This window comes from Podarcis cretensis (genome assembly GCF_951804945.1).
Source record: "Podarcis cretensis genome assembly, chromosome: 13".
Taxonomy (NCBI): Eukaryota; Metazoa; Chordata; class Lepidosauria; order Squamata; family Lacertidae; genus Podarcis; species Podarcis cretensis.
The window spans coordinates 24,340,732-24,368,714 of record NC_137182.1 but is presented as its reverse complement, the minus strand read 5'-3'; the positions used below and the strand labels follow the sequence as shown (position 1 = coordinate 24,368,714).

The 27,983-nt window shown below is 43.5% G+C and overlaps 1 protein-coding gene across 1 annotated transcript in view; it reads left to right on the top strand.

Annotated features, from left to right (window-relative positions):
- Positions 1–25,613, top strand: part of NPEPPS (aminopeptidase puromycin sensitive) — a 78,626-nt gene extending 53,013 nt beyond the window's left edge. The window contains exons 13-23 of the mRNA XM_079949334.1: positions 2,159–2,268; positions 5,955–6,018; positions 8,619–8,758; positions 11,834–11,968; positions 17,074–17,293; positions 17,733–17,875; positions 18,261–18,317; positions 19,636–19,743; positions 21,818–21,973; positions 22,074–22,121; positions 24,069–25,613. Coding sequence (XP_079805460.1) covers positions 2,159–2,268; positions 5,955–6,018; positions 8,619–8,758; positions 11,834–11,968; positions 17,074–17,293; positions 17,733–17,875; positions 18,261–18,317; positions 19,636–19,743; positions 21,818–21,973; positions 22,074–22,121; positions 24,069–24,221 — 1,334 coding nt within the window. The 3' untranslated portion in view covers positions 24,222–25,613. The remainder of the gene's footprint in view (positions 1–2,158; positions 2,269–5,954; positions 6,019–8,618; positions 8,759–11,833; positions 11,969–17,073; positions 17,294–17,732; positions 17,876–18,260; positions 18,318–19,635; positions 19,744–21,817; positions 21,974–22,073; positions 22,122–24,068) is intronic.
- Positions 25,614–27,983: the final 2,370 nt, after the last annotated feature.

Genomic DNA, 27,983 nt, shown 5'->3' with positions numbered 1-27,983 from the left:
AAGCTCACAGAAGGGACAAAGAGAAACAAATGAGAAGCCCAAGTGAGATCAGGAAGAAGCATAATCAAAGAATTCCTGGCACAAGCTGTGAAGCAGCCTGGCAGCAGCCTATTTTCTTGCTGACAGACCAGCATCAATGAACACTGAACAGCCAAATAATTCCAGAATGTCTCTGGCAGTCAGAAAGACAGGACTGAGAAGAGATTTCTGATGCACTTCAGAACCCATACGAGATGTTCTGGATTTTGTGGGACTCCTGGCAGTTTTTAAGATCCATGTTAACATAATTCATTGATCAGTGCAGGCTTAACTGGTCATAACTCTGCTGTCTGCAGATGCAGAAATATGCAAATGTATTTCAGTTTCAGTTGGCCTATGGGAATTAACTGCTGCTTTGCTGTTTTATTTTCAGTGTTACATTTGCTTTTTAATTTAGATTTTATATTGTTTTAATTGTTGTGAACCTCTATATGTAACTTCAGTGCATAGTAATATAGATACATTTTAAATAAAAAAACAAAGCAATAGCCAGATCCATCCTAGTACAGGTGTGTATTCATTTCTAAAAGAAATTTAAAATAAAACCATTAGTTCCTAATTAATCTCTTGAGAGAAATGAATGAAAAGTACAAAACTGAATGGGAGAAGCAAAATCCTTTAATTCCCCAGAGGCTCCTGGAGGACAGCCTTTATGCTGGGATGCTCTTCCTCTGATTGATCAGGCAGGGTCATGTGTCAATGCTGTCTTGTGGGGAGGAGTCATCCCATAGTGTCCAGACCATCTCTGCTTTCAGCACTGAACAAATTCAGTGAGTGAATTTTCTTGGTTTTTTTCCTGCAATTTAACTGGTCCGTCCCCTCCCCCCGATTACTTCTTCCTTGGACTGTTTAAGGGTACATTGATTACTTCCCTCATTTCAACCCCTTCTTGGATTTCACCTCCCTCTTGCCCACCCCCCTTTAAAGGAAGGGAAACAGGGCAGTGCAATCCATTCCCCTTGGGCAGCTTCTAACTGGGAGAATTCAGAAGCCAGTGAATCTCCAGCCTGCAGGCAATTCTCCTAATAGTTGCTCAGCACGCTGCACGGACTGTGCGCCTTTTTATAGGTCCAATCCAGAACCTTTGTTTTCACCACGTGCAAAGTGCTGACTTCATCAGGACTACAAGAGAGAGCCACTGGATTTGAGCCAGCCTATTTTTCCTGGCTCTGGAGCAGCCAGAAACCATGTGGAGAAGACCCTGAGATCAGCATGCATATGACATTACATTGCTTAGCAAAGGATATATCAAGGGAATATTCTGTAGGAGGCCAGGGATGAGGTAATCCTGGAGTCTTTTAAAAGTGGCAAGACATGAAAACTGTCCAGTCTGAAGCATAAAGCACTGGGAAGCTTAAAGAATGGCACCCCATAATAGCTTTTGGGAACCCTTTTTGCAATCTGTGTAAAGCACCTGCAGTTTTCATGATATTTGGGTTTCATTTAAGAAATGGAGGCACCAGAAAACAGGCTGGATCAGCACTGCAGTCAGTGTAGAACCGTAACAAAGGAGAAATGAATGAAACAAAGGAAATGAGACAATCATTGTTAGCATCCGTCTATCTCAGAAGACAATGGAGGAGCGAGCCTATTGGGGTGAAGTCAAAGTGTTGAGACAATAATGAGTGGAAAGCAAAACATTTTTTCTAAGTGCACATCCCTAGAAAACATGGGCCTAGTAATTTGGGGTGCTGTTATAGCTTAAAACTGTGATACCAAGGACATTTGCATTGCCGAAATGACAACTTTTATTTCTGGGGTATTCTCACTGGCTCCAAGTAGCAGGTTTGAAAGTGGCAGCAGCACTGAGTTGAGAGGGTCCTGGTGCTGCAGCTGTGTGTAGATTGGTGGTTAGGAAGATTGGACAAGGGAAGCAAATCCCCCTGTAGGGTTTCACTCCCTTTCCCCCCATTGGTTTCATGGGAGTAATGGCTGCTTGCCTTGTCAAAAGAATTTGTTGGAGCTGTGAACAGTTTGGAAATTACTCTTTGCATTAAAATTATTTTAAAATTACTAACAGCAGTAGAATTGTAGAGAATTGTGTGTTGGTATTAATGAAACTGCAGCTGCTTACTAGCTGGGGGAGCATTTTCATGTGAGTTTTTTCCCCCTTCCACAGAGGATCTTTGGGAAAGCCTGGAACAATCGAGTGGTAAACCTATTGCTGCTGTGATGAATACATGGACCAAACAAATGGGGTTTCCACTTGTTTATGTGGAGGCAGAACAGGTAGGTATATTACTTTCTTACTTTTATAGTGGCTCAGTTGAGGCAACATGCAAAATGACTGCGCTTTCAAACATAGACACAAATCCCAGTTTGTTTTCCATCTGCTCGTCACTCCCATTTCTGTATTGAAAAGGGCCCTCTGGAACAGCAGCTGTAACTTCTGGCTTGTCAGTTCAAATATTATACCAAACCTTAGTTAGCTTCAATAGTATTTTGTGTACACACTAGAAACTCTAGTTTTCTAACTTGATCACAAACCGTAGTGTGTTATTGCAGACATCATGCCATTCCGTACTTACGCTTCCTGAACCATGGTTGAGCTTGATGCATAAATTACGCATTTTCTGTCAAACACAACACGTGCATTCACACGTCACCAGCATCTAAGTTGAATAAATGAGTCAAAATTTCAAAAACATTGAATTTACATGTTCTTACTGTGATATTGAAGGCTTCATAAAATTTGTGATATTTTAGAGATGGCAAAGGCAGAAAATGTATTCTTAATTGGAATGGTTGACTAAACTGGATAGATTATGCAAATAAAGCAGATTTGCAAGCAGATTTTCCTAGCATCACTTGTGGGAGCAACTGAATTGATTAGTTAGTGTAGACATTGGTGATAATACTGATGGTTATATACTCTGCACTTAAAAATCCAATGATGGGTAAATTGTGCAAATCAAGCTAATACTGTATATTTTTGTGTTCTATTTCTGGAACAAATGAGGAATGAAGATGCAGGGTACTGAAGCCTCACACCTGGATTCAGCTACTCCTTCTCTTGCTTAAGCATTGCTCACATGAACTTTCAGTAGTTACCTTCATAGCCAGAAAGTCTTAAATTCCTAACACTGAATGCTGCATCAAAACTACTGATACAATTTGGTGCATCTGTTTACATGGATTCATGGATTACCAAAAACCTCAGCTCTAGAGTCCCTTGCTGATTACAAAGTTGGCAAATTCCTTCTGAGGTGTTCTTTATTTTTTATTTATTAAAATGCTTGCATGCCGTAATTTCATTTAAAAATAGCAAAGCGATTTGCAACAATTTGCAATAAAAAACACATAAAAATTAAGCCATTTTCTTCTTTCTTAGATCTAATTTATTTGTAACTTAAAATAATAAAATACAAATTTTTAGAAAGATTAAAATAGATCACCAGCTAATTATTAAAGAAATTTTTTTTAAATTGTCCACATAAGCCTGGTGGCAAAGAAAACTTTTCAGCAAACTTTTCAGCAAATAAAGAATACATCTGCTGATTGAGAACATTCCACAGGGCTGGGCCAATGATACCAAAGGTCAGTTTTGTCCTGATATCAAATGAGCCTCACCAATTTATTAAACAACCAGTAATGCTCCTACAGATTATTTTAGTCATTGAAACATTTCTATCCTGCTTGTCAGTCCTAGGATGTCTATAAATAAAACATGAAAACAATTTAAATACCACAAAATCTAGAATGAGGTTGAGGGGGAGCCAGATGAGAAATATTTTTGCTGCTCTCTAGAAAGCAGTTATAATAAGGGAGCCTAGGCAGTACAGCTTTGAAATGGTTTGTTGCTTAATTTGGACTTGCCATTGAAGTCCATTTGGAAGAATGTCCCTAATTCTGTTTCTCCTGTGCCCCACCCCACCCCTGCATCTGATTCCTCTGAGGAAGAATAGCAGGTGCTAAAGGTGTGAGATGAATGAGTTGTTTTCCTAGAATGCCCTTGCTCCTCTGGTGCTTTGTGCAGCAGACTGTTTTTAACAGTGTATTGCTGTGATAACTTTCAAAATCTTAGATAAGGATTTTTTTTGTCTGTGTTTGGGGTCTTCCCCACCAAAAATAACAAGCTTGTAAATGCAGGAAGGAAACTATCCTAAATTGTTACATGGAGCTGCAACTAAAAACAGAATGGATGAAGCAGTAGAGTAGAGGGCAGGATTTATGGGAGAGGGTTGAGAAAACAGGACTCGGGTATGGGAAGAAGATGGGAAATGTAAATGGTGTATAGAATCATAGAATCATAGAGTTGGAAGAGACCACAAGGGCCATCGAGTCCAACCCCCTGCCAAGCAGGAAACACCATCAGAGCACTCCTATAGAATCATAGAATCATAGACTTGGAAGAGACCACAAGGAAGCCTCAATTTTCTAAACACTAGAAGAACGCGGGTGGCGCGGTGGGTTAAACCACAGAGCCTAGGACTTGCCGATCAAAAGGTCGGCGGTTCGAATCCCCACAACGGGGTGAGCTCCTGTTGCTCTGTCCCTGCTCCTGCCAACCTAGCAGTTCAAAAGCACATCAAAAGTGCAAGTAGATAAATAGGTACCGCTCCGGCGGGAAGGTAAACGGCGTTTCCGTGCACTGCTCTGGTTCGCCAGAAGCAGCTTAGTCACACTGGCCACATGACCCGGAAGCTGTATGTCGGCTCCCTCGGCCAATAAAGTGAGATGAGCGCGCAACCCCAGTCGACCACGACTGGACCTAATGGTCAGGGGTCCCTTTACCTTTACTAGAAGAATATCCATATTCGTTTTTAATTAATGTGACATTATACAACATTTTCCAAAGTACAAGTACTTATGTATTCATTAGACGTAACTCTCTAAAGGGAGCCAGTTTAAGTCCCATGTTGCAAATGCTATTTTGGGGGCAGAAAAAGTGCCTCATAAGGCTCTCCAGTGATTTCATTGCTGGGCTGAGATTTGCAGCAGGAACTTCCTGTGTCATGACTCATGCTCTTAAGGACTGAGACCTAAGCACTATTCCAAGTTTTGGCATGACTTTCCTCTAAAACAATTGTAATTTAACATAAAGTCATAGAGTCATATAGTACAACATTATGATAAATTATCAATTGTGGCAAATTTGCTTCATTTGAAAAGGGTGCTATAAGGCACTTAAGTTATTGGTTTGGGAGCACCGCCCCCTAATCCCAGATGAGAAGTGGTTTTGGTTACTCAGCAGGGTGCTCAGATGTGTTTTCTTCCATATCCATCTTTCAGGTCGTTGCCTTCATTTATAAGCCACAACACTCACTCCTCAAATAATCATCGGGATGGTTGTGGTTAAGCATAGAAACTTCAGTTTTTGTGGTGAAAACCATTCAGCCATAAAAGTCTATATTTTGGTCCTCTATATCCCTGAAGTCTTATTAGCAGCATTGCATGAGAGGCTTTGAATAGTTATTTAACTGGAGACCCTCATCCAAACGCATTTGATTATGTCCTCTTATGTTCAAGGCCTGAGGCCTGATGTAGAATTTAAGTTTGTTAAACTGAACGATGGATCAGCTTGAGCCAGGGCCACATTTTGCCAGGCAACCAGACTACCTAATCTGTCTTGCTAGAATCTCATTTGTCCTACTTAACCTGTAGCCACTGATAACCCAGTCCTGGTTATGCTATATTATATGTGATACAATACAGTGTCATAAGAAAACATGGCAGCTGTGACTGGGGCACCAGAGATCATTGGGACCAACAGAAAAAAGGTATGTGGCGAGGGCAACAACTGAGGGGGGGTGAGAATTGGGAAAGAAGTAGCAGCTCAGCATGTTGGACATTTGACCAGCCTAATGTGGCCTGTGAATTCAAGGAATGAGGCCTTCATAGCTGGATGGGTTCTGGGCATATGATCTTATTTGAAACCTTTGAATACTATTCTTGCCTCTTGTTCTCTACTCCAGCGAGAAGATGAAAAAGTGTTGAAGCTAGTCCAGAAGAAATTCTGTGCCAGCGGACCATATAGTGGTAAGGCGATGGCTAATAGCAGGAGCCAAGCAGCGCACCATATTGTACGTGACACCAACCATTCTGGGAAACAGCACTTGCACTGTCAGTTTCTGCAGGCAGGTGTCCTTTTTAGGATTTAGATGTTTGAAATAACTTGATCTTTTTTATATATATAAAAATGAACTACTAAGCCTGAAGTTCTAGTTTTTCATTATTTTCCTTCTTACAGTCTGCATGTTTTAACTAGGAAGATTGTAATCTGCCTTTAAATATTCTTTACAATGTGTACTCAGTGCCTATGTGTATCCAGAACATTTCTGGAAGGCAGTAGAAATGGATTTACACAGTGTTTCTCCCTCCTCCTGCACATGGAACTCTAGTGGAGAATGGATTCAATATTGAAGATACTGCACTCAGCTGCTCCGTTGCCACACATATTTGACAAATCACATATTTAGCCTTTGTTAGGCATGTAGTTGGTAGATATCTGAGTGCTTATTTATCACAGTTAGAAAGGACCAAAAAAAAAAAAAAAAAAAAAAAAAAGCTTTTAGCATTATCTGTGCCGGACGGCAGAGTCATCAGTGCACGTAATCAAGATGCAGCTCCACTTCAAGAAGGAGCCTTTAGTGCAGGAGTAGCTAACCAGTGGACTTCCATATTTTGCTGTACTAAAACTCATTACCCCTGACCATTGGCCATGCTGCTAGGACTGATTGGAACTGGAGTCCAGTATGTGGCGGGCCATGGGTTAGCCACCCCTTCTTCAAATAGCACCGGTTTACTGATGCAAGCAGTAAAACCATATGTTCCAGGAGAAAGCACATAACAAAAAGGCAAACAACCCACTGGCTCCTCCTACGTGAGGATGCAGAGATTACTTTCCTGGTGGCAAATATAACAGTCAGACGCTGGGTTTGAAAGAGACCTGAAGGGACTTAGAGGATATTCTGTTGCTAATTGTGGTACTCCCTTTCAAGAAGAGAAGTAAGAGAACCCACCTTATCTTACAGACAATCCGGTGAAGGAGGCATGACTATATACTCTTAAACTAAGCTATCTTCACTGTTCCAGAATGTCACACCTCTCACTAGTTCAAAACATTCATTAACTTTCAAGATTATATTTACTAACAGTCAGCTTTTAGCCTTATATCTGCAGCTATCTATAACTGCTTCTATTTCTACTTACCTTTTTATTGTGGAGTGTAATTATGTCCCTGTTCAACCTTTCTTTTTCTAAGCTGAGCAGATTAAGCTCTCATATTTGTTCCTAGCAATGTATTTCCTTCCTATGACCATTCTATTTGCTGCTCTTGAAAATACAGTATTTCTTTCATATTCATTACCAGACTGAACGTAAGAGTTCATCTAAGCATTCGTGAGCAGAATTGAATAGTTTTGTAGAGTTTATGCAGGAGCATATATTTTCTAAGCTGTTTGTGCAGTTTTCATTGCTTGAAAACCATGGTGGTTGAATAGCTTTATGAATATTTTTCAAAGGAAAGTAATGAAGAATTGGAATGTTTCATACTTTTCCCAATCCCAGGAGTAGCTTGCTAAATTAACTCAGTGGGATAGCACTGAACTTTCCGTGCTTCTGCTTAAGCAACTGTTTGCTCAGGTTGACAGAGGCAAGAGCAGCCCTGAGAAATTTTCACACATTCTCACACAAACATATAACCATACTGTGTTTCCTCCTCACATTTGTCTCCCTTCTGTGGAGTTACTTTTAATAGCTAAACATTAGAACCATCTGGGATGTGTGAAAGGATAACCATTCAGTTGTAGCATTGATGCATTGGCACCAGAGCACCCTTGCTTTCCAAGCTGGCCTCACTTAAACTGGTACCACACGGTTCTGACTTTTAGCAGGTGTTGCACTGCCTAACCCAAGCCCAATATGGCTAAATGTGTGTGTTTAAAGGAGTAATTCTTCATATAAATAGTTAGTGGCTAGCTTTTAATGACACCTCCACCTTCAAAGTGACTGGAAAAAGACAGTCCTTGTCAGCAATCTTATAACTCAAAAGACATAACACTATAAAGGAAAAGGATGAGGAGGAAAGAGGGAAATGAGTAAACTTGGACACCAGTTCCTAGTTTCATAATAGTACTTGTAATGACCCACTGGAATGGGAACAGCTCAGGGAGTGGAGGAGCCAAATGGAGTTGCTGTCCCAGCAGAGCTAACAGAGTGGTCATTTCCCATCTCTCTCTGCTGCAGCCTGATGAAATGGCTGCTACCAAGTGACAGATGAGGAAGGGAGCCAGCATGTCAGCAGAGCCCATGGAATGGTCCCTCATATCTCTCCCTCGGTTACAGTCTGCAGGAAGTCAATCGATCATTTCATTTGAACTGGAGTGCTGAACTTGAGAACTATTGTTTTGAAATATAAGTCGTAGATCTCCAAAGTGCTCTTCAGATTATTATTATTTATTTTTTAAAAAGGAACTTAGATATTTTCCCTTTGCAGAATCATTGCATTGATACTATACAAATGTGCTGACTTGGAGCAGCTGTGAGTTTAATGCTATAAAAGGGGTGTTTCCGTGGGGCCGGGCAGTTTGCCATACCATGCCTTGTTCTGTCAGGCATTCTTCTCTTTTTTCATATAGGGGATGGTAACCCTCTGTGGATGATACCCATCAGCATCTGTACAAGTGAAGACCCAACCCATGCCAAAATGCAAGTGTTGATGGACAAGCCCGAGTTGACGTTGGTTTTGAAAGACGTGAAGCCAGAGCAGTGGGTGAAGGTGAGCAGGAAGGGGAGACAGTCTTCTGAATTAACCTGGCAGATTGTCGAAACATGGTCAGCACCTTGATTGGCCAGCACAGTGCTCTAAGATGCATCTTCTTGCAGCATGTTATATGTCTTGTTACCTTAAAGTTGTGCTGCCTCACAACCCAAATACCAGGACTATGGAAGTGTCCTGAGTCCTTCTGGCTGATAAAGTTATAGTAGCTGCTGTTGTCTGAAAAAGTAGCTATAAATCAGAGATACTATATGAACTAATTTTTAATTGTGGATTTCAGAAGAGAAGAGGTGCTTGCTTATTTAATTATTTGAATGATTTTAAGGCTATTCTATCTAGGTTGCTTACAAACATATAACACATATCACAATTCCATTAAAATATAAGAGGGCAAAGTTAATATATTATAATATCAAAAATGCCAGCTAGCAGTAACAGTTAAAACATCATTTAGCCCAGCTTAAGCAAAATCATTAAAAAATAATAATCTAATAATCAGCTGTGAAACCAATATTCCAAAAAACTAGCAGGAATCATACCAAAATAATTTTAAAATCCAGTTTTACTTACTTCATAAAATGTAGTATGTTGATTGAGAGAGGGTTTTTTGCAGTCAATTTTTTTTCTTTTGCAAAGAGGATTACCAAAAAAAGTTGAAACAAGTATGTCTTCAAAATCTTGTTGGTGGCAGGCACGTTACTTGGATGGAGTTCCAGAAGTAGGAGTCCATAATCTTCACTTAAGTTAGATGTTGCGAACTTAGGATATATCCACGAACGTGCAAGTTGCTTTGGTTTATAATTTTGGATTGTTAAGCTGTTCCTTCTCTAAGATGTCAGAGGCTGGGAAGGATTGTTGAGACTTGGTGAATGTTGGCACAGTTAATATACATATGCAGATAGGACAAGGACAGTGGTAATGGAATTGCTGAATGAATGTCACTTGCTATCAAGGCTGATTATTTCTGGCTTTGAAGCTTGCCATTCCAGTCCCTTTGTTTCCAGGTGATTCTCCCACTTCCTGGAGGGCAGCAAACTAAGCATGTTTCAGCATCCTCCAACAGCACCAAGTATGATTATGTGTACATACTATTCAGCATGGGCACAAGACACAGACTTTCTAATCCCCTCTTACCTTGTAGCAATACAGAAATAATGATCTCTCACACCAGAGGTTTTCAAACTTTTTGAATCCATGGCTCCCTTGACCAACTACATCCTTTCTTCGGCACCTCTGTGGGGCTCAGGAGCCCAGTTATGTCACCCCTTGCTTGCAGAGCTGGCAGCCTCTCACCCTTTTTCAAACACCTTCTCTTGTGGAGTGTTCCATCAGCCCTCTCTTCTTGGGAGTCCTCCAGGCAGCCACTGCTGCTGTCCCTGGTCTCTGAGCTGCCCCACCCCCACCCCATAGAGAGGTTCCTCCTCATACAGGGGCCCGGGCTGGGAAGCACCCCCTGGCCCGCCCCAGAGGTACTATTCGCCTATGGATCTTATAGCCAGGGCTGCTGCAACCAACAGCTGTGCAAGCCTTTGGGAGGCAGAGACATGAGAGATCATCAGAGGAGGGATGGAATAAAAAGGGACAGAGGCCAGTGTTGCTTGCAGCACCCTGACCATCCTTCAAGGCACCCCAGGGTGCCACAGCACACTGGTTGAAAACCACTGTCTCACACTGATCTGCCTTGTAGGCGTGTTGCAGTCAGAAGAACCACAATATGCTTTCTACAGGGCAAAGCGCTACAGAAATTAAAATAGCACTATGTTTTGCACAGGGACGCGGGTGGTGCTGTGGGTAAAACCTCAGTGCCTAGGACTTGCCGATCGCATGGTCGGCAGTTCGAATCCCCACGGCGGGGTGAGCTCCTGTCGTTCGGTCCCAGCTCCTGCCCACCTAGCAGTTCGAAAGCACAATTAAGTGCAAGTAGATAAATAGGTACCACTTTCTAGCGGGAAGGTAAACGGCGTTCCGTGTGCTGCTCTGGTGCCGGTTCACCGGAGCAGCTTCGTCACGCTGGCCACGTGACCCGGAAGTGTCTGTGAACACCACTGGCTCTCGGCCTCTAGAGTGAGATGAGCGCACAACCCTAGAGTCTGTCAAGACAGGCCCATACGGGCAGGGGTACCTTTACCTTTACCTTTTATGTTTTGCACAGCAATAACAGCTACCTGCTGGTAGTAGACATGCTAAAGGGTCTGCAAAAGGTGACTCGGATATTAATGTGGCTATTAAGTGCTTGTAATAATAAAATCACTTTAAACAAGACAAAAATGTGGTCTGCATGAAGGTGGCGCATTGCATCTTGATCTAAGAGAGCCTTCCAACTACAAGCACTTTGTAAAAGGAATCCCCTGAGCGTTGTGGGAAGAGCATCCTCTGCCATTTCTTTCCAAGCCTAATTCAGAGTGCTGGTTTTGACCTATAAAACCTTGCAGTGTTTGGGATGTCAGTATCTTGGGACAACCTTTCCCTGGACCAAGCAAGGTTGCACACCTTTTTGGGGCAATCCTGTTTTGCACAGTGTTTGAAAGGCTCTTGACAACCAGCTGGTTGTCGGGCAGTTTGAAAGTGGCTCCAGCAGGCTTTGGCCAAGCCCCTGCTCTTACCTGCAGGACGGGAGGTTTAGGGTGGGTGGACGTGGCTTGCCCAATTTGGCCTCACAGCCCAAATGGGAAGCCTGGTGGGCCAGGATTATCCTTTAAGTTGGAGGTTCTTCACTCTGGCTATAAAACTTCAGGACTCTCTTTGATGAGAGAAGTGATGCACAAATCTAATCAAACTAAACATGGTCCTTTCCAGTAAGGAAAACTAGCCATCTTTCTGATTGTCAGTTTGATAGTACAAGAACTTTAATCTCTTCTCTTTTTGAAACTCTTCTCTGTTAAAGCTGACCTTCTGTTGATGGTAATTCTCATTTATCTTCCTGCACGAAGTGCTACCAGTGATATAAAATAATTGCCTGGTTCTGTTCTCCCTGTTTGACTCAAATACAGTCAAGGGTAATTTGGGGACTGTGGATTTGTTTCTCGGTTGTCTTCTGTAAGCTGCTGACTGAATTTCTTCATTCTGTATTTTCAGCTGAACCTGGGAACGGTAGGGTTTTACCGTACACAATACAGTTCTGACATGCTGGAGAGTTTGCTCCCAGCTATCCGTGACCTCTCCTTACCCCCTGTGGACAGGTTGGGGCTGCAGAATGATCTTTTTTCTTTGGTAAGTGATTGCCTGTCTTCTCTCTTCATTAACCTGCCCCCCCCCACTTTTCCTGTGGCAGCAGATTGCTTCCGTTGTTGTAGAAATGTCTCCCCAAAGTTAGGTGCTATTTCTGGAGGTACAGCATCTACAGCATACAGTTGCAGTTAATGAATTTGGCATCTTGTTAGTGAGGTGTGAAAGTTTCACCTCAGCGTGATCAAGCAAAGGCCCTGTAGCCCCAGCTGTTTTCCTGCAAGAGAATATTTTACTTTAAGCTAATAGCCTGAGCAATGTGTTTAAACTTAGATAACCGAAAGAAGTGCCATGGTCAGATCACTTCCTGGTGCAACTGGACTTCTCTGCGACCCACCCCCTCTGCAGGGAGGTGGGACCAATTCGGATGGTCCGCCCCCGCCACTTAATGGATCCAAATGGTTTCCAGAGAGTGGTAGGGGATGCTTTATCCCATGTTGATGGCCTTTCAGCCGATTCCCTGGTGGCCCGCTGGAATGCGGAGTTAACCAGGGCTATTGACTGTTTGGCTCCGAAGCGCCCTCTCCGATTGCATGGAGCCCGGACAGCCCCGTGGTTTTCCACGGATCTGAGGGCAATGAAACAATTGCTGAGACGGCTAGAGCGCCGGTGGCGGATAACTCATTCCGAATCTGACCGGACACAGGTTAGAGCTCAACGTCGAGCCTACCAAGTGGCGATAGCGACGGCGAAGAAGAATTTCTTCACCGCCTCTATTGCATCTGCAGAAAACAGCAGCAGGAGACTTTTTCAGGTGGTTCACAATTTAGCGGAACTACCTGCAACATCAGGGCCCAGTACGGGCCACATGTTCTCCTGCAATGATTTTGCAAAGTTTTTTGCAGATAAAATCGCTCAGATTCGGGAAGAAGTAGACTCCAGCGTGGGAGCAGGGCCGGGGCGGGAGAGTGCTAGAGTTCTGTCTAGTCAAGTTGAGTGGGAACAATTCCAATCTGTTACCTCCGAGGATGTGGACAGGCTGCTTGGATGAGTGAAACCAACCACCTGTCTCCTGGATCCTTGCCCATCCTGGCTTATAAAAGCTAGCCGGGAAGGACTGGGCGATGGGCTTCGTAGGGTGGTGAATGCTTCCCTCCATGAGGGAGCCTTCCCAGACCCGCTGAAAGAGGCGGTTATTAAACCGCTTCTTAAAAAACCATCTTTAGATGCGGCCACGATGGCCCAGTCTCAAATCTTCCATTCTTGGGCAAGGTGATTGAGCGAGTGGTTGCCGAACAACTCCAGGCACGCCTGGAAGAAGCGGACCATTTGGATCCCTTCCAGTCGGGATTCAGGCCTCATCATGGGACTGAAACTGCCTTGGTCGCACTGGTTGATGATCTCCGGCGGGCTAGGGACAAAGGTGAGAGTTGTTTCCTAGTTCTGCTGGATCTCTCAGCGGCGTTTGATACCATCGACCATAACATCCTTCTGGACCGTCTTGAGGGGCTGGGAGCTGGGGGCACTGTCATACAGTGGTTCCGCTCCTTCCTCCTGGGCCATGTTCAGAAAGTGGTGGTGGGGGATGAGTGTTCAGACCCCTGGGCTCTCACTTGTGGGGTGCCTCAGGGTTCTGTCCTCTCCCCCATGCTTTTCAACATTTACATGCAGCCGCTGGGAGAGATCATCAGGAGGTTTGGGCTGGGTGTTCATCAGTATGCGGATGATACCCAGCTCTACCTCTCTTTTAAATCAGAACCAGTGAAGGCGGTGAAGGTCCTGTGTGAGTGTCTGGAGGCGGTTGGGGGATGGATGGCGGCTAACAGATTGAGGTTGAATCCTGACAAGACAGAAGTACTGTTTTTGGGGGACAGGAGGCAGGCAGGTGTGGAGGATTCCCTGGTCCTGAATGGGGTAACTGTGCCCCTGAAGGACCAGGTGCGCAGCCTGGGAGTCATTTTGGACTCACAGCTGTCCATGGAGGCACAGGTCAAATCTGTGTCCAGGGCAGCTGTTTACCAGCTCCATCTGGTACGTAGGCTGAGACCCTATCTGCCTGCGGACTGTTTCGCCAGAGTGGTGCATGCTCTGGTTATCTCCCGCTTGGACTACTGCAATGCACTCTACGTGGGGCTACCTTTGAAGGTGACTCGGAAACTACAACTAATCCAGAATGCGGCGGCTAGACTGGTGACTGGGGGCGGCCGCCGAGACCACATAACACCGGTCTTGAAAAACCTACATTGGCTCCCAGTACGTTTCCGAGCACAATTCAAAGTGTTGGTGCTGACCTTTAAAGCCCTAAACGGCCTCGGTCCAGTATACCTGAAGGAGCATCTCCACCCCCATCATTCTGCCCGGACGCTGAGGTCCAGCGCCGAGGGCCTTCTGGCGGTTCCCTCATTGCGAGAAGCAAAGCTACAGGGAACCAGGCAGAGGGCCTTCTTGGTAGTGGCGCCCGCCCTGTGGAACGCCCTTCCAGCAGATCTCAAAGCGATAAACAACTACCTGACATTCAGAAGACATCTGAAGGCAGCCCTGTTTAGGGAAGTTTTTAACGTGTGATATTTTACTGTATTTTTGGTTTTTATGGAAGCCGCCCAGAGTGGCTGGGGAGGCCCAGCCAGATGGGCGGGGTATAAATAATAAATTATTATTATTATTATTATTATTATTATTATTATTATTACCAGTATTCTGAAACATGAATAAATTATGCAAATGAGTTATCAAGTGGAAGGTCCTGATTTATGCTTAGTGGTATTCTGCAAGCCAAGTCTTTATTTTATTTTACTTTATTTTCTACTTTTTTGAATAGGTGACTCCTTTGTAGTATCTCAAACTGCTTTTGATATCCCCTTCAGTTTCAAAAGCAGTTTTGGCCACTATGTTTGTTTTGGCTAATTTTGCATTATTTTTTCATCCGCTTCTGCTTGTGGGGAGGTGCTATACAGAGCACAGAAGCTCCACTCTGTGATCTTTGGGTCTCTCGGGATCTCACTTTAGCAGTGCCTGGCATTTAGAAGCTGCTTGCTACAGCTACAAGTGCTACTTTGTAGAAAGAGCTGGTGCTGAATTTTGTGCCTGGTACTAAACTGTGCCCTTATACAAGCAGTTGCAGATATGTGAAATAAGCACAGCCATGTCAGTGCCATAGGTTCCCCACACACCCTGACCTCCTGGTTTCAGGGGGGGGTGTTATGTGAGAGCATGTGAAATGGAAGGATTTGCATAACAAATCTGTGGGTGACTTTCCTTGCTGTGTTTTCCCTTGAGAAACCAGAATAGATTGATTCTGGTTAATTTTAACAAAAAGTTCCATTGGGTCCTGCATAGAGAATGTAGGTTCTTAAGTACCATGCCTTTTAAATTTGAGAATGGTAAAGAGAATGCAAGAGTGATTTACTTGGGTGGGTGTAATGTCTCCCAGTTAAACCAGCGTTTTTTAAACTTACATAGTCATTAAGCCTTTTCCTGCACATAAATTTATCTGCTGACAAATAGTTTTACAGAGGATTCTGGGGTGCTCACTTAACACAGAGCACTGCTCGGGCCTTTTGAACTTTGCAGTAATCCTAAATGATTTGTGAGTGTGAGTACACTTCTATGGACTGAGTTCACTAGCTGCAAACATTCACAAATCGCTGTGGGTAAGGACCTCTGACAAGCTTAATAAATATATATATATATATATATATATATATATATATATATATATATAGGACCTCTGGCAAGAAGGGTCTCCAGCTAAGCTCACTCACACTGAAGTTTGGAGATAGTAGAAATGGCAAGAACCACCTTCATACAACAGTCCAAATGATAGAAATACCTACTTCTTTTAGAAGCATTTTACATGTCAGAGGACTTGAGAAAGTGGGTTTGGACAGCACAAATAGAGGCGGTTTAGTTAGGAAGCCAATATTTGTACATGATAATAAATGCATCTTTTTTAGCCGCTAGAGACTTGAAAGCATCATGAAATCAGCAGAAGTGCAACTTTATCACTAGACTTTAGTGTTAGGGGCGTAGTGGCACAGTGCACCAAGCTTACCTCTCTACCTTTTCCTGTTGTTGCAGAGGAACATTGGGAATGGTGGGCAAGTTGTAGTTTAAGGATGGTTACTGATTTCACGAGAAATACTTAAGAAGCTTTAGAACCCTAGGCACTTTTGCCTCACAGAGTTAAGTAGTGCCTCTGACACGGGCCAAGCCAATTCCTGACAAATGAGTGAGTGTGTGTTACAGAACAGATTGCCCAGCAGCAGGTTATCTGTCACCAAGATCACATTGTGGGCAGGGAGCAGCTGGGATTTCCATCCAAAAGACCATCCGGTAGGAAGACAAAATGGGCAAGGAAAGCCAGGAGCCAGGGTTGAGGAAGATAGCTCTGCCTAGTCCCGCATCTTATATTCAGTAGTGCCCAGCTAGATGCTGCTTCTTGGCAGGCCCCCCTGTGGTATCTTAGGAATCCTGTGAGGTAGGTTAGACTGAGAGACTGACTGGCCCAAGGTAACCCAGCAAACTTCATGAATCCTGGTCTCCCAGATCTCTCATGAATCTGTCTAATCTCTTTTTAATGCTATCTAAGCTAGTGACCAGAATACCATCCGCTGGAGGTAAATTCCATAAACTAATTGTGAGTTCTAAATTCCATAAACTAATTCTGAGTGCTACATTCTTGCATCTGTCCTGAACCTACTTCAGATCCATTTCATTAGGAGACACCAAAGTGCAGAATTATGAGACAGAAGAAAATTCTGTTTCCCTTTTCACATTTGTTTCATAATTTATTAAGCCTCTTTCATATCCCCTTTTAGGGGCTTGATTTGATCCCTGTGAAATTATATTGAGCTGGGAACCAATTGTTTATAATTAGAAAATGAAATATCTTGCAAAAGAAAGAAGGCATGGTTAGTCTTCCAGGCTGGTCACATGGCTGGAAACCAACTCTGTATCCCTACTAAAACACACTGATTCCAGTCCCATGTGAAGTAGTGCTGTCCTTTCTCTGTCCCTGCCTCCTGCAAAAGGTGCAGTCAACATCCAGTCTCCAGATACGAGGAAGAAACACAAAAGAGCTTTCTTTGCGGTAAGCCTTAATTCATTTTGGTTTGGGAGATGAGTGTAACTTGTTTCTTTTCCTCTCTCAGGCCCGAGCTGGAATTATTAGCACTGTAGAGGTTCTAAAAGTCATGGAAGCATTTGTGAATGAGCCCAACTATACCGTATGGAGCGACCTGAGCTGTAACCTGGGGATTCTCTCGACTCTCTTGTCCCACACAGACTTCTATGAGGAGATCCAGGCGTTCGTCCGTGATATATTTTCACCCATAGGAGAGAAGCTGGGCTGGGACCCCAGACCTGGCGAGGGTATGGAAGTTTCTCTGCTGTGAGATTTCAGCACTATGAATCTTTGCCCTGCCAATTTCACTGTGTCCGAATAGACTCCCAGAGACTTACATCAGTGGTGGGGGAACATTTCAGCCTTTCGGCTTATTTGTGTGCAGCAGGGGGTCCTGATTTGGCTCACAAGGCTGTTTTCCCAAAGTCACACCCACCTGTACCACACCTGAGGTTGTATATGAAAGCTCCATTGCTGGAGTTTAGGAAGAGGAAGACTAGCAAGCATTTTGTAGAAGCCAGGTCACAAACAAAGCCCTGACTCCAAGCCCTGATTTCTGATGAACTGATAATATCATGTCCTTTTCAGTTCAGATTTTGTGACACCCCCCCCCAAAAAAAAAAAAATTCCAGTAAGAAATGCTGCTAATCCTTTAAAAATAAACATATTTTCTTGTTTTTTCATCAGGCCATCTAGATGCACTTCTGAGGGGTTTAGTTCTGGGCAAGCTAGGAAAAGCCGGCCATAAGGCAACCGTGGAAGAAGCTCGGCGCCGGTTTAAGGACCACGTGGAAGGGAAGCACATCCTCTCCGCTGATCTGAGAAGTCCTGTAGGTTGCATTAAGACATCCTTTTCTCCTTAAAGGATCTGTATTCTCTCCCCCACCCCCATCCTCTGCATCCCTTGCCTGTATACAAATCCTGTCTTTTATACAGTGTTGAGTAACCATGTAAGTTTCCTGCATGGTTGGCCAGTAAGTTTCCTTGAGCAGCTGCTAAATATATCTATTTAGAAGCTTTTAATTGTACAAGCAGAACATATACTGATTGCATGGGGGCGAGTTCACATGCTTCCAGTGGTTTCTGAAATTCCTAGGCAGAGTTTGGAGGGGCAGCAGGGTGAAATATAAAAGTGAGGATGCTTTAAAACTGAATGGTAGTAAATGTGCTCCTTGAGAAATTGATTTTTTATCGGTTTTAAATCATTCTTTCCAGGTATATGTAACTGTTTTGAAGCACGGTGACAGTACAACCTTAGACACTATGCTAAAGGTGAGTGTGTTCTTTGCATTTCTGTGCATGAAAAAATACAGGGAAGAATCCATCTATAAATGAATGTGATGAGCCCAGGTCGGTAATGCATTAATGATCAAGGGCACAGGTGGTTTGAATATTTGGCATTTTGATAGTGTGTTCTTTTTTGTTCTGTCCTATGTGAACAGTAGTTGCCCTTAATAATGCTCACTTCAGTTCAGCAGGAGAGATTTTTAAATGCTCTTGAACCTCTCCCATTGAAATGAATGGGATTAAAAAGCCCCATTTGTTACACAGGTGTGCGCACACAAATTGAAATATATGTTTTTTAATTTAGTCCTATGAATATTAATCCTTCAAAATGGGTAAGATATCAGTACCATAAATTCATATAAATATAAAGCCTAGAAGATTCACAAAGTCCCTGGGAGTGCTGTAATCATGTCTACGAAGTTGACAAAAAGAGCTTGCACATCATAACCAAATGGTTATTTTTCTGTTGGCGGCTTTGATTTTCTTAAAAACCATAGAGCAATGTAGCTTAGACTACCCTGGATTCTGGCCCATCCCATTCCATGGAAATTGTGCTTTGGGCTATAATGGCCTCTGATCACCTATTAATTCCAGTGGCCATCAAAACACTCCATAGCAACTGTTTCCACAGGTGGTTCATGTGCTGGGAGAGCAAATTGCTTTGCAGTGTTCAGAGGAGGATGCAAAAGTTTTTTTTAAGAATGGGTTTTTCCTGATACTCTTGCACTGTATGGCACAGCTGTTGACGTTTGCCATGTTCTGTGTTTCCCCCCATCTTTTCAAGCTTAAACTCCAGTTGCGTCAGCATTTTTTCACAGGAAGATTATTCATCCCTCAGATCATACTGAGTGGCTTTTCTTATACCTTGCAGCCAGCTGTATTTGCTCCTGCAGAAGAGCTCCCATCTAAGTAACATGTTACCCCTATATGAAGGGCCTGGCCATGAACACACTTTGAAAAAAGACAAGTAGTTCAGTTAAATATAGGTAGCACTGCAGGTTATTTGGAAATGGCTCTCATTTCACCACCGCATGGAGCTAGGGTGCCTCCTAGTGGCTCTGTTGCCATATCAAATGTGCAGTTATTCGGAAGTGCGGCCTCTGTTTGACCCCCACTAAACTAAGTGGCAAATATTCCTGTGTGGATTACCCGTTGGCCATGCTCCCAGAGGCTGAGCAGGTTTGCCAGCGTACCACATGTCAAGTTTCTAATTTAGCTTCACTGACTTGAGCTTGAAGCAGAGAGGGTGATTGCTTGTGGCAGAGAAAGAGCCTTGTCACTTGCTCTGTTTGATTTCTTTCAGCTCCACAAGCAAGCTGATATGCAGGAAGAGAAGAACCGAATAGAACGTGTACTTGGCGCAATATCTCAGCCGGAGTTAATACAGAAAGTTCTCACTTTTGCACTTTCAGTGAGTAACCAACAAAATGCTCAGTTGTGTGTGTCCCATGCATCGGACGTTGCATAAACATGGAATTACCGGGTGCCTGTTTTCGAGATCTTGAGAATCTTGGTTTACATTTTTTTACTTTTATTGCTTCTATCATACACATCAAAATCAATGTACAGTGGTACCTTGGTTCTCAAACTTAATCCGTTTCGGAAGTCAATTCCGAAACCAAAGCATTCCAAAACCAAGGCACACTTTCCCATAGAAAGCAAAGCAAAATGGATTAATCCGTTCCAGACTTTTAAAAACAAACCTCTAAAACAGCAATTTAACATGAATTTTATTATCTAACGAGACCATTGATCCATAAAATGAAAGCAATAAACAATGTACTGCAGTCACACAATCAATCAATCAATCAATCAGTAGCTGAACTGGGTTCCACACAGTCACAAAAAAGCTACAAAAACGCAAAATAAATAGTAAAAACAGACAGACCTCAGCGTAACACTCAAAACGGAAGTGTGGCACTCAAAACGGTGCATACTTGGCTTCCGAAAAAGTTCGCAAACCGGAACACCTACTTCTGGGTTTACAGTGTTTGGATTCCAAGTTGTTTGAGTACCAAGGCGTTTGAGAACCATGGTACCACTGTACTACAAATACATATTGTATATTCCTAAATGATTACTGGTATTCTCACAAGACTCAAAATCCTCACGCCACAGCACAATACCTCATTTTTAAAGAAAAGTTAGTTAACGTTGGCTTGGAACATATATGCACAGCTTGATGACAAAGAAACCAAAGGGAAATTGAGCAGCAATTGGTACATCACTTGCCCTGCATATCTCCCACAGCCATAAAATTAATGCAAAATAGGCTGAAAAGAAAGAGACAGAGGAAGGAGCAATGGCACAAAGCTGCAAGAGGTGTAAAGAGTGCAAAGCAGGTTCAGAGTGATTGGCCTCCTTGCCCCTGTATTTTTTCAGAACTGGATCACTCATCAGGCGTATGTTAATATCTTCCTCTGTATGTCTGAGAACTAGCAACTTGTTTGAACTAAAGAAAATGTGTGTGGTAGTGGTAGGCTTGCACTAGTAGTTTACTGTGGTTTACTGCTGAGTGTTCCATTGTAGGTCGGTTCACGTGTGGCCACTGATACCTTGGAAGATTAATCAGTGGTTGCTGCTGTTTTCCTCTGGGTGCTTGAAAGAGACTGGATTGCCTAGGAGTAGAATCTTCAGTCTGAATGTAGAGAAGTGTGGGATACTTGCAGCTTCACAGGCTTAAATGACTGAGAAATAGCAATAATTGCATCTCCTCTGGAATGTGGCCATTACAGAATTGAAATACAGTGGTGCCTCACAAGACGAAAATAATCCGTTCCGCGATTCTCTTCGTCTAGCAGTTTTTTCGTCTTGCGAAGCAAGCCCATTGACGGCTTAGCGGATTAGCGCTATTAGCAGCTTAGCGGATCAGCTGATAAGCGGCTTAGCGGCTTAGAAAAAGGGGGGGAACCCGCAGGAACTCGCAAGACATTTTCGCCTTGCGAAGCAAGCCCATAGGGAAATTCGTTTTGCGAAGCGCCTCCAAAATGGAAAACCCTTTCGTCTAGCGGGTTTTCCGTCTTGCGAGGCGTTCGTCTTGTGGGGCACCACTGTATTTACTGCTGAAACTGGCTGTGGGAATAGTCCGTTGCTGTTAGAATGCCCCCCTGCTCCACAGTATGGTTGATTAATACACATGGGGCTGCCACCAAAACCAGCCATCCCATACCATTCCCCTTCCTTCTGCTTCTAACATCTAGTTATAGCAGTGAATACAATGCAACAGTGAGGCCCAAGAGGCCTGGCTAGTACTGCCATCAACGGAGGGTGTGTCCTGGAAGACTTCCCAGGATCCTTTGCAACACAGAGAAGCAGGCAAGTGAGTTAAATGAAGCAAGAATATCTGAATGCTGCTTCCCCAGACTAGTTAAGTAGGCAAGCTGGTGCTGCAGCTGCACGTGATGGCATCTTGGATGGTGTGTGGGGAACTTAAATGTGGATTCAAGGCTGCTAGAATTACCTGCAATTTCTTACTCCATTTGCAGGAAGAGGTACGTCCTCAGGACACAGTATCTGTCATTGGTGGAGTGGCCGGAGGCAGCAAGCAGGGCAGGAAAGCTGCCTGGAAGTTTGTAAGAGACAACTGGGAGGAACTCTATAATCGCTACCAAGGAGGGTTCTTAATATCCCGGCTAATAAAGGTGCGCACACAAAAAGTTTTGACTAAAGCAGTCATTGAAAATACGAGCCTTTAAAAAGTTCCCTCCCCTCCTGATTGTTTGTGCATTCCTTGTTTTCCAGCTATCAGTGGATGGATTTGCAATTGACAAAATGGCTGCAGAGGTTAAGGTAAGACAGTCTGATCTGCATCTTGGCTGATGGCATTGCCAGGGCCTGTGCATTTAGAGGCCAATAAAGGGGTGATATGCCTGACCTAATTCCTCTGTGCACACTCTTGGGGCATCCTCATTGTGGGAGGGAGTAGGGGCAAGGACAAATATATGTCAGAGCAAGGTATTCTAGAACTCTCTTTCCTGACTCGGCATTCTCCCGATAAATAAAATCAAGTGTGCAAAGAAGCCAATCGATGTGAATTGATTTTGTCTTATGTAAGGGTTGAATGACCAAACCCCTAACCAAGGAAATTGCCATGGTTACAGACTTTTGACTTTTTCTTTAAAAACCATCAGTTTTAAGCACGTTACACTATAGGGAGAGTTCTTTTCCCCAGGGTTGTGCTGCAGAGGGATTAATTGGCTAGCATATCACAATGAAGGGAGCACAGAATAGATGGGGGTCATAAACCACTGTCACTCAAAGTGTTGGGACATTTAAGTTGCCTGTTGCACTGTTCTACTGCCCATGATGGCGGTCACTGAATTATACCAGGGTAAAGGTAGGATTTAACTATAGCTGTCTCAGATAACACACAGAAATACTACTACTACAACAACAACAACAACAACAACAACAACAACAACAACAACAACATATTTATACCCAGCCCATCTGGCTGGGTTTCCCCTGCCACTTTGGGTGGCTCCCAATAGAATATTAAAAACACGATAAAACATCAGACATTAAAAACTTCCCTAAACAGGGTTGCCATCAGATGTCTTCTAAAACTCAGATAGTTGTTTATTTCTTTGACATCTGATGGGAGGGCTTTCCACAGGGCGGGTGCCACTACCAAGAAGTCCCTCTGCCTTAGTCTGAGTCCAAATCAGAGAGAGATTTGGAGGCAATGGCATTTGGGGTTATTATAGTGATCAAGACCTGGTAAACCTCACTTGGTCTGTGGAAGTGCATACTGAATGTGCTCTACATATTCTTCAGCAGTCTGCAAGGCCCCGATGAACACTGTTCTAACCTTAGCAAAGATTGATTTTGCTAATTAGTTCTGTGTGAAAACTAGCCCCATACCCACATTTCTATGTAGCTTGATTGTCCTGAGATGGATGAATATATGCCAGAATATATTTATCGTTTTGCTGTCCTCTATACATCACCTTGGGTACTTGAAGGTGGCGCTGTGGTCTAAACCACTGAGCCTCTTGCGCTTGCCGATCAGAAGGTCGGCCGTTCGAATCCGTGCAGCAGGGTGAGCTCCCCTTGCTCTGTCCCAGCTCCTGCCAACCTATCAGTTCGAAAGCACACCAGTGTAAGTAGATAAATAGGCACCGCTGCGGTGGGAAAGTAGATGGCTTTTCCGTGCGCTCTGGTTTCCGTCAGTGTCCCGTTGCCCAGGAGCGGTTTAGTCATGCTGGTCACATTACCTAGAATGCTGTCTGTGGACAAATGCCAGCTCCCTTGGCCTGAAAGTGAGATGAGTGCTGCAACCCCATAGTCACCTTTGACTGGACTTAACCGTCCAGGGGTCCTTTACTTTTTTACCTGCTTGAATAAGCATAAGGACAATTTATTGTTACAAAAAAAAAACACTATCTATGGCTGTAAACTTAACACCTGCCTTTCTCCCTGGGAGTATAGGATATCTTCTCACTGTGGCAACATAGAAAAATCAAGACAATTTAAAGCAGAAACTTGCAAAAGCATTTAGCTGCCTTAATGGTAAACATGCTCTGGGTTGCATCCAGATACACATGCCCAACTGAGCAGTCCCTGTTCTTGTAGTTAGGTTCTGCTTTTTTTGCCCACCTTGTATTTAAAAACACACACACACACACACACACACAACTTTTATTTCCTGTGGAACTGAGACCTCTATCCTAAGATTCAAACTTATTAAAATGACATATATGGAACTCCCAGTGGATGTTGTTTTGTTTTATATAGGCTTTCTTTGAGAGTCACCCAGCTCCGTCAGCTGAGCGCACCATCCAGCAGTGCTGTGAAAACATTCTGTTGAATGCTGCATGGCTGAAGCGCGATGCCGAAAATCTGCACCAGTACCTCCTGCAGCGCAAGGCCTCACCGACTGCTGTGTGAGCCCACCCTCACCCACCTCTGACATCCCAACTGCTGTGGCCCAACTGCCTCGGTGCGAGGAGGAGGAGCTGCTACCCAACAGCTGAATCATACGCCAAGGAAATTGGAGTCTTTTCTCAAACCAAGGGGATTGGACAATGAATGTAGTTAACTGGTTCCTGCTCACACTCCAAAACTAAATTCTATTAAAAAAATTATCAACAATTCAGCAAAAACAGAAACACCCTGTAAATATAATGGTAATAAAATAGAGGATAACAAAACTGTGAAACTTCCTTAAGCCTTGTCAGTGGTCAAAATATTTAACACCCCTCCTTTCTTTACACTTACTGATGATTTTTTAACCATCCCTCTCCCATTTTCTAAAAAAAAAAGAAAGAAGCAGAAGCAGGGAAACCAGTGGTTTCTAGGCAAGTTAAATTCTGTGGCACGTCGAGGGCAGGAATAGGTTAATGCCTCTGAGCACGCCAGAGAGCACACTACAAGACAGCAAAAACATGTACGTGTTTTGTGGATTGGTTCAATAATGAAAGGCAGCTTGGCACACAACCCAGTGGGTAGTGCCGAGTTAGGTGTTTCTGGAGATGTCCTGTAATCTCAGATTATATTTGAAGGCTTGTAAGAGTCCTGCCCTTCCCAATCTCTTGTCTTACTATCTTTTGAGGGAAGGAGAAATCAAATGTTCTGTCTCTGCCTGCCCCTCTCTTCTTTTGATTTCATTTGCTGATGTCCTTCTTAGAGATTTTAAAAAAAAAATACACAACCCTGTATGAAAACATCTTTTTCAGCCACATGAAAAAAAATAAAAATAAACAATTCATGCCACCCTTTTCTCATTCTTTAAATTATATCCTCCCACTGCATGCAAATAAAGATTTAGTACTGTGACTGGATCCTTCTGGGCCGCTGTTATGGCTGGCCCCCTTTATGCATAACACTGTAGTTTGTCTGAAAGACTCACCTTGTTTGAAAACCAAAACACCGCCCCTAAATACCTTGTGACTGCAGCTTTCCAACCCCCTCCCCCCTTTCTTTGGTGACGTTTGGTAATTTGATTCAGAAGCCTTAAAACTTGTACTAGCTGGCATGATGATGAAATTCTAAGTTGTGTGCCATCAGTTGCTTACCAGAGTAGCATGTTCCTGCTAACCAGATTTCAAACCCGACACCACTCCTCCCACAGACGTTTACAGTTCCCTTTTTTAAAAAGCACCTTTTTAAAAAGGAATTCATATTCGGTGTGGCTTTAACTGTTATTTCAGAAGGTCATCAGATACTAGCTGTCAAACTGCTTCCCTGGAAACACATTTTTTGTGCTATTGTTTTAAAAGAAAAACAAAAGGAAAAAAATCAGACAAGTTGGCGTTAATAAAAAGGAAAGTCAATGTGAAACTGAAGAGTCTTGGTTTTGGTATGTGTGTGTTGGTGGAAAAGCTGGAAACTAACTTTTTTTTTTGTACGTACCTTGGGCTGTCTTGCCATGACACTGAATCCCTTTTGATGGGCTGTAATATGCAAGGATGAGGGTCTTCCCTATTTATCTTTAATTCTGCTATCACTTGGAAGGCTTCAGAGTCAGAGGTCACTCTGCAATGCCACAAAGTCAGGTGGCTGCTTCATGTGAGAGATTTTGGGTGTCATTAATGGTAGCATAGGTGGAATAAAGTACATTTAACCTATGGGGCACAAAGGACTGGGACTTTCGCTTGCATAAGCCCCAATGAAATAATTCAGCTCTTTGACAGCTCATATTGATTTCAGTAGGGCTGCTGTGGGGGAAATTTCCAATGGTTTGTGTTTCATGTTAATTAGCAAGCGTGTGATTTTTTTTGCATTTCATTTTAATGGAGCTTGCACAGGAGAACTGCTTAGTGGAATGTGCTATTTGCACTTTTTTCTGTTACAATACATGAAACTTAAGTAATGACTTACCTCATGGGTGTCAGTAAAATCTAAATTCAGCCAGCAAGTCTAGATCCAGCTACATGTATTGGATCATCCTTGTGGCTACAAAAAGGCAGGCTTGGGGAAGGAATTGGGAGGGTGCTGGCTGGGTCCTAGAGTCCTCCTCTGCCTCCACAAAGCCTACTAAGTGCTTCTGCTCCTTTGGAAAGGAGGCGGGCGGGCTCTAGGACCCTGCCAGAGTCCCTTCTCCTTCCCAAAGCCCTGCACCTCGCTTACTACTAGGGCTCTGGGATGCTTCCAGAGCCCTCATACCGCCTTCCAAAAGGGAGGTAAACCCATTATTGTAGCTTTGCACAGGTGTGTGTGTGTGGTGGTGGGGATAATTAAATTGAGAGAGGGTTTCCTCCTATCTCCATTTATTTATTTCTTAACACACTGCATAAAGCTGTGATTGCATAAGTAAAATAAGCATAAGAAGCGGGTTACCTATATTCCATGCGACGATTCTGTTCTGGCTGCCGCTGTAGTTGTTTGTATGAAAGCTGTCTCACAGAAATGCAGGGATCACTAACCTTTGGTTCAGAGGCCTGATCTGGCCCCTCAAGCAAATGCTTTTGACACCCACTCTCCACCTTCCTGATTTTGGTGAAAATCTGCCCAGCCTAGCATCCTGACGTGGATGTGTTTCTATCCTGAGATCTTTTGAAGGAAGGCGGTATATAAATCTAATAATAAATTGTCTCCTCCCATCATCAACTCATTTATTTGATGAGTGGGTAGGGGGCATTCAGCCCTCTCAACTGATCTGCATGAATCTCCTTTGGAGGGGTGTGGTGTGTGGGTGTGTAAGAGAGAGAGAGAGAATATGTGACTGGCATGTGGCCTCAGAGGGTTGGCTAAAGAGAAATGCAGTCCTTGAACCAAGAAACATCACCCACCCCTGAATTAGAGGTTAGACATATTTCAAAAGCCATAGACTGTTAGGAGTTGAGCATGCACATTCCACTCTAAGGGCGAGATGTCTTTAAATGGGTATCTGCACTTTAATGTGGAGAGAGGGATGAGAACCACATACCTATTGTGCAGCACACTGTCAAGGAACCTTTATTAACACAGTGTTATGTTACAAAAGTTGATGTCTACCTACCTGGCTCTTGTTGCCTTGCAGAACAAAGCAGCAAGGAATTAACCATTGGCATTGGCATTGACTATTGACCCACCCCCTAACCACTAAGCATTTGTGCCTGTGTTGCTTTTTACGGGCCTTTTGAAGAGGTTTGTGGGTGGGCTGCCCTAGTTAACACTCTCACACTTAATGCTGCAACTTGATACTGCGTTGTCAAGTCTTGAGGTTGGACACTGTGAGCCAGTTGATTACCTCCTAATCTGTCACCTGGTTCAGCTGCCACCTCCTAAATGGTGTTGAGCCATATACATCCTGTGCCAGCTTTCTTTGAACACACGCTCTGAAGTGCTGTTTTGAAAAACATGACATTGTGCTGGATCAAACACTCTTAACCTTGCATGTAACCTTCACTGCCCTTCAGATGCCTGAGCTGGAATTTAGGGCCCAGGAACATACTTGCAACAAAATTAGCAGGTCCTTAATGGTGGGAGGACACCTCAGCCTTCTTTATAACCAAGCTGGCTGTGGCACCTTCCAGCCTACTAGTTCAAACAAGCATTCCTCCTTCTGTCCAGTCTGTGTTCTCCATAACTTCACATTCTGTGATGGTGCTCCCACTGACTTCCTTTCTTCACTAGTGTTCAGCTATTGCCTTCAGCTCAAGCATGTGCCTAGAGCAAACAAAGGGAAGATGAAAGACAGCTTCTTTTTTACAGACTAGGTTAGCATTT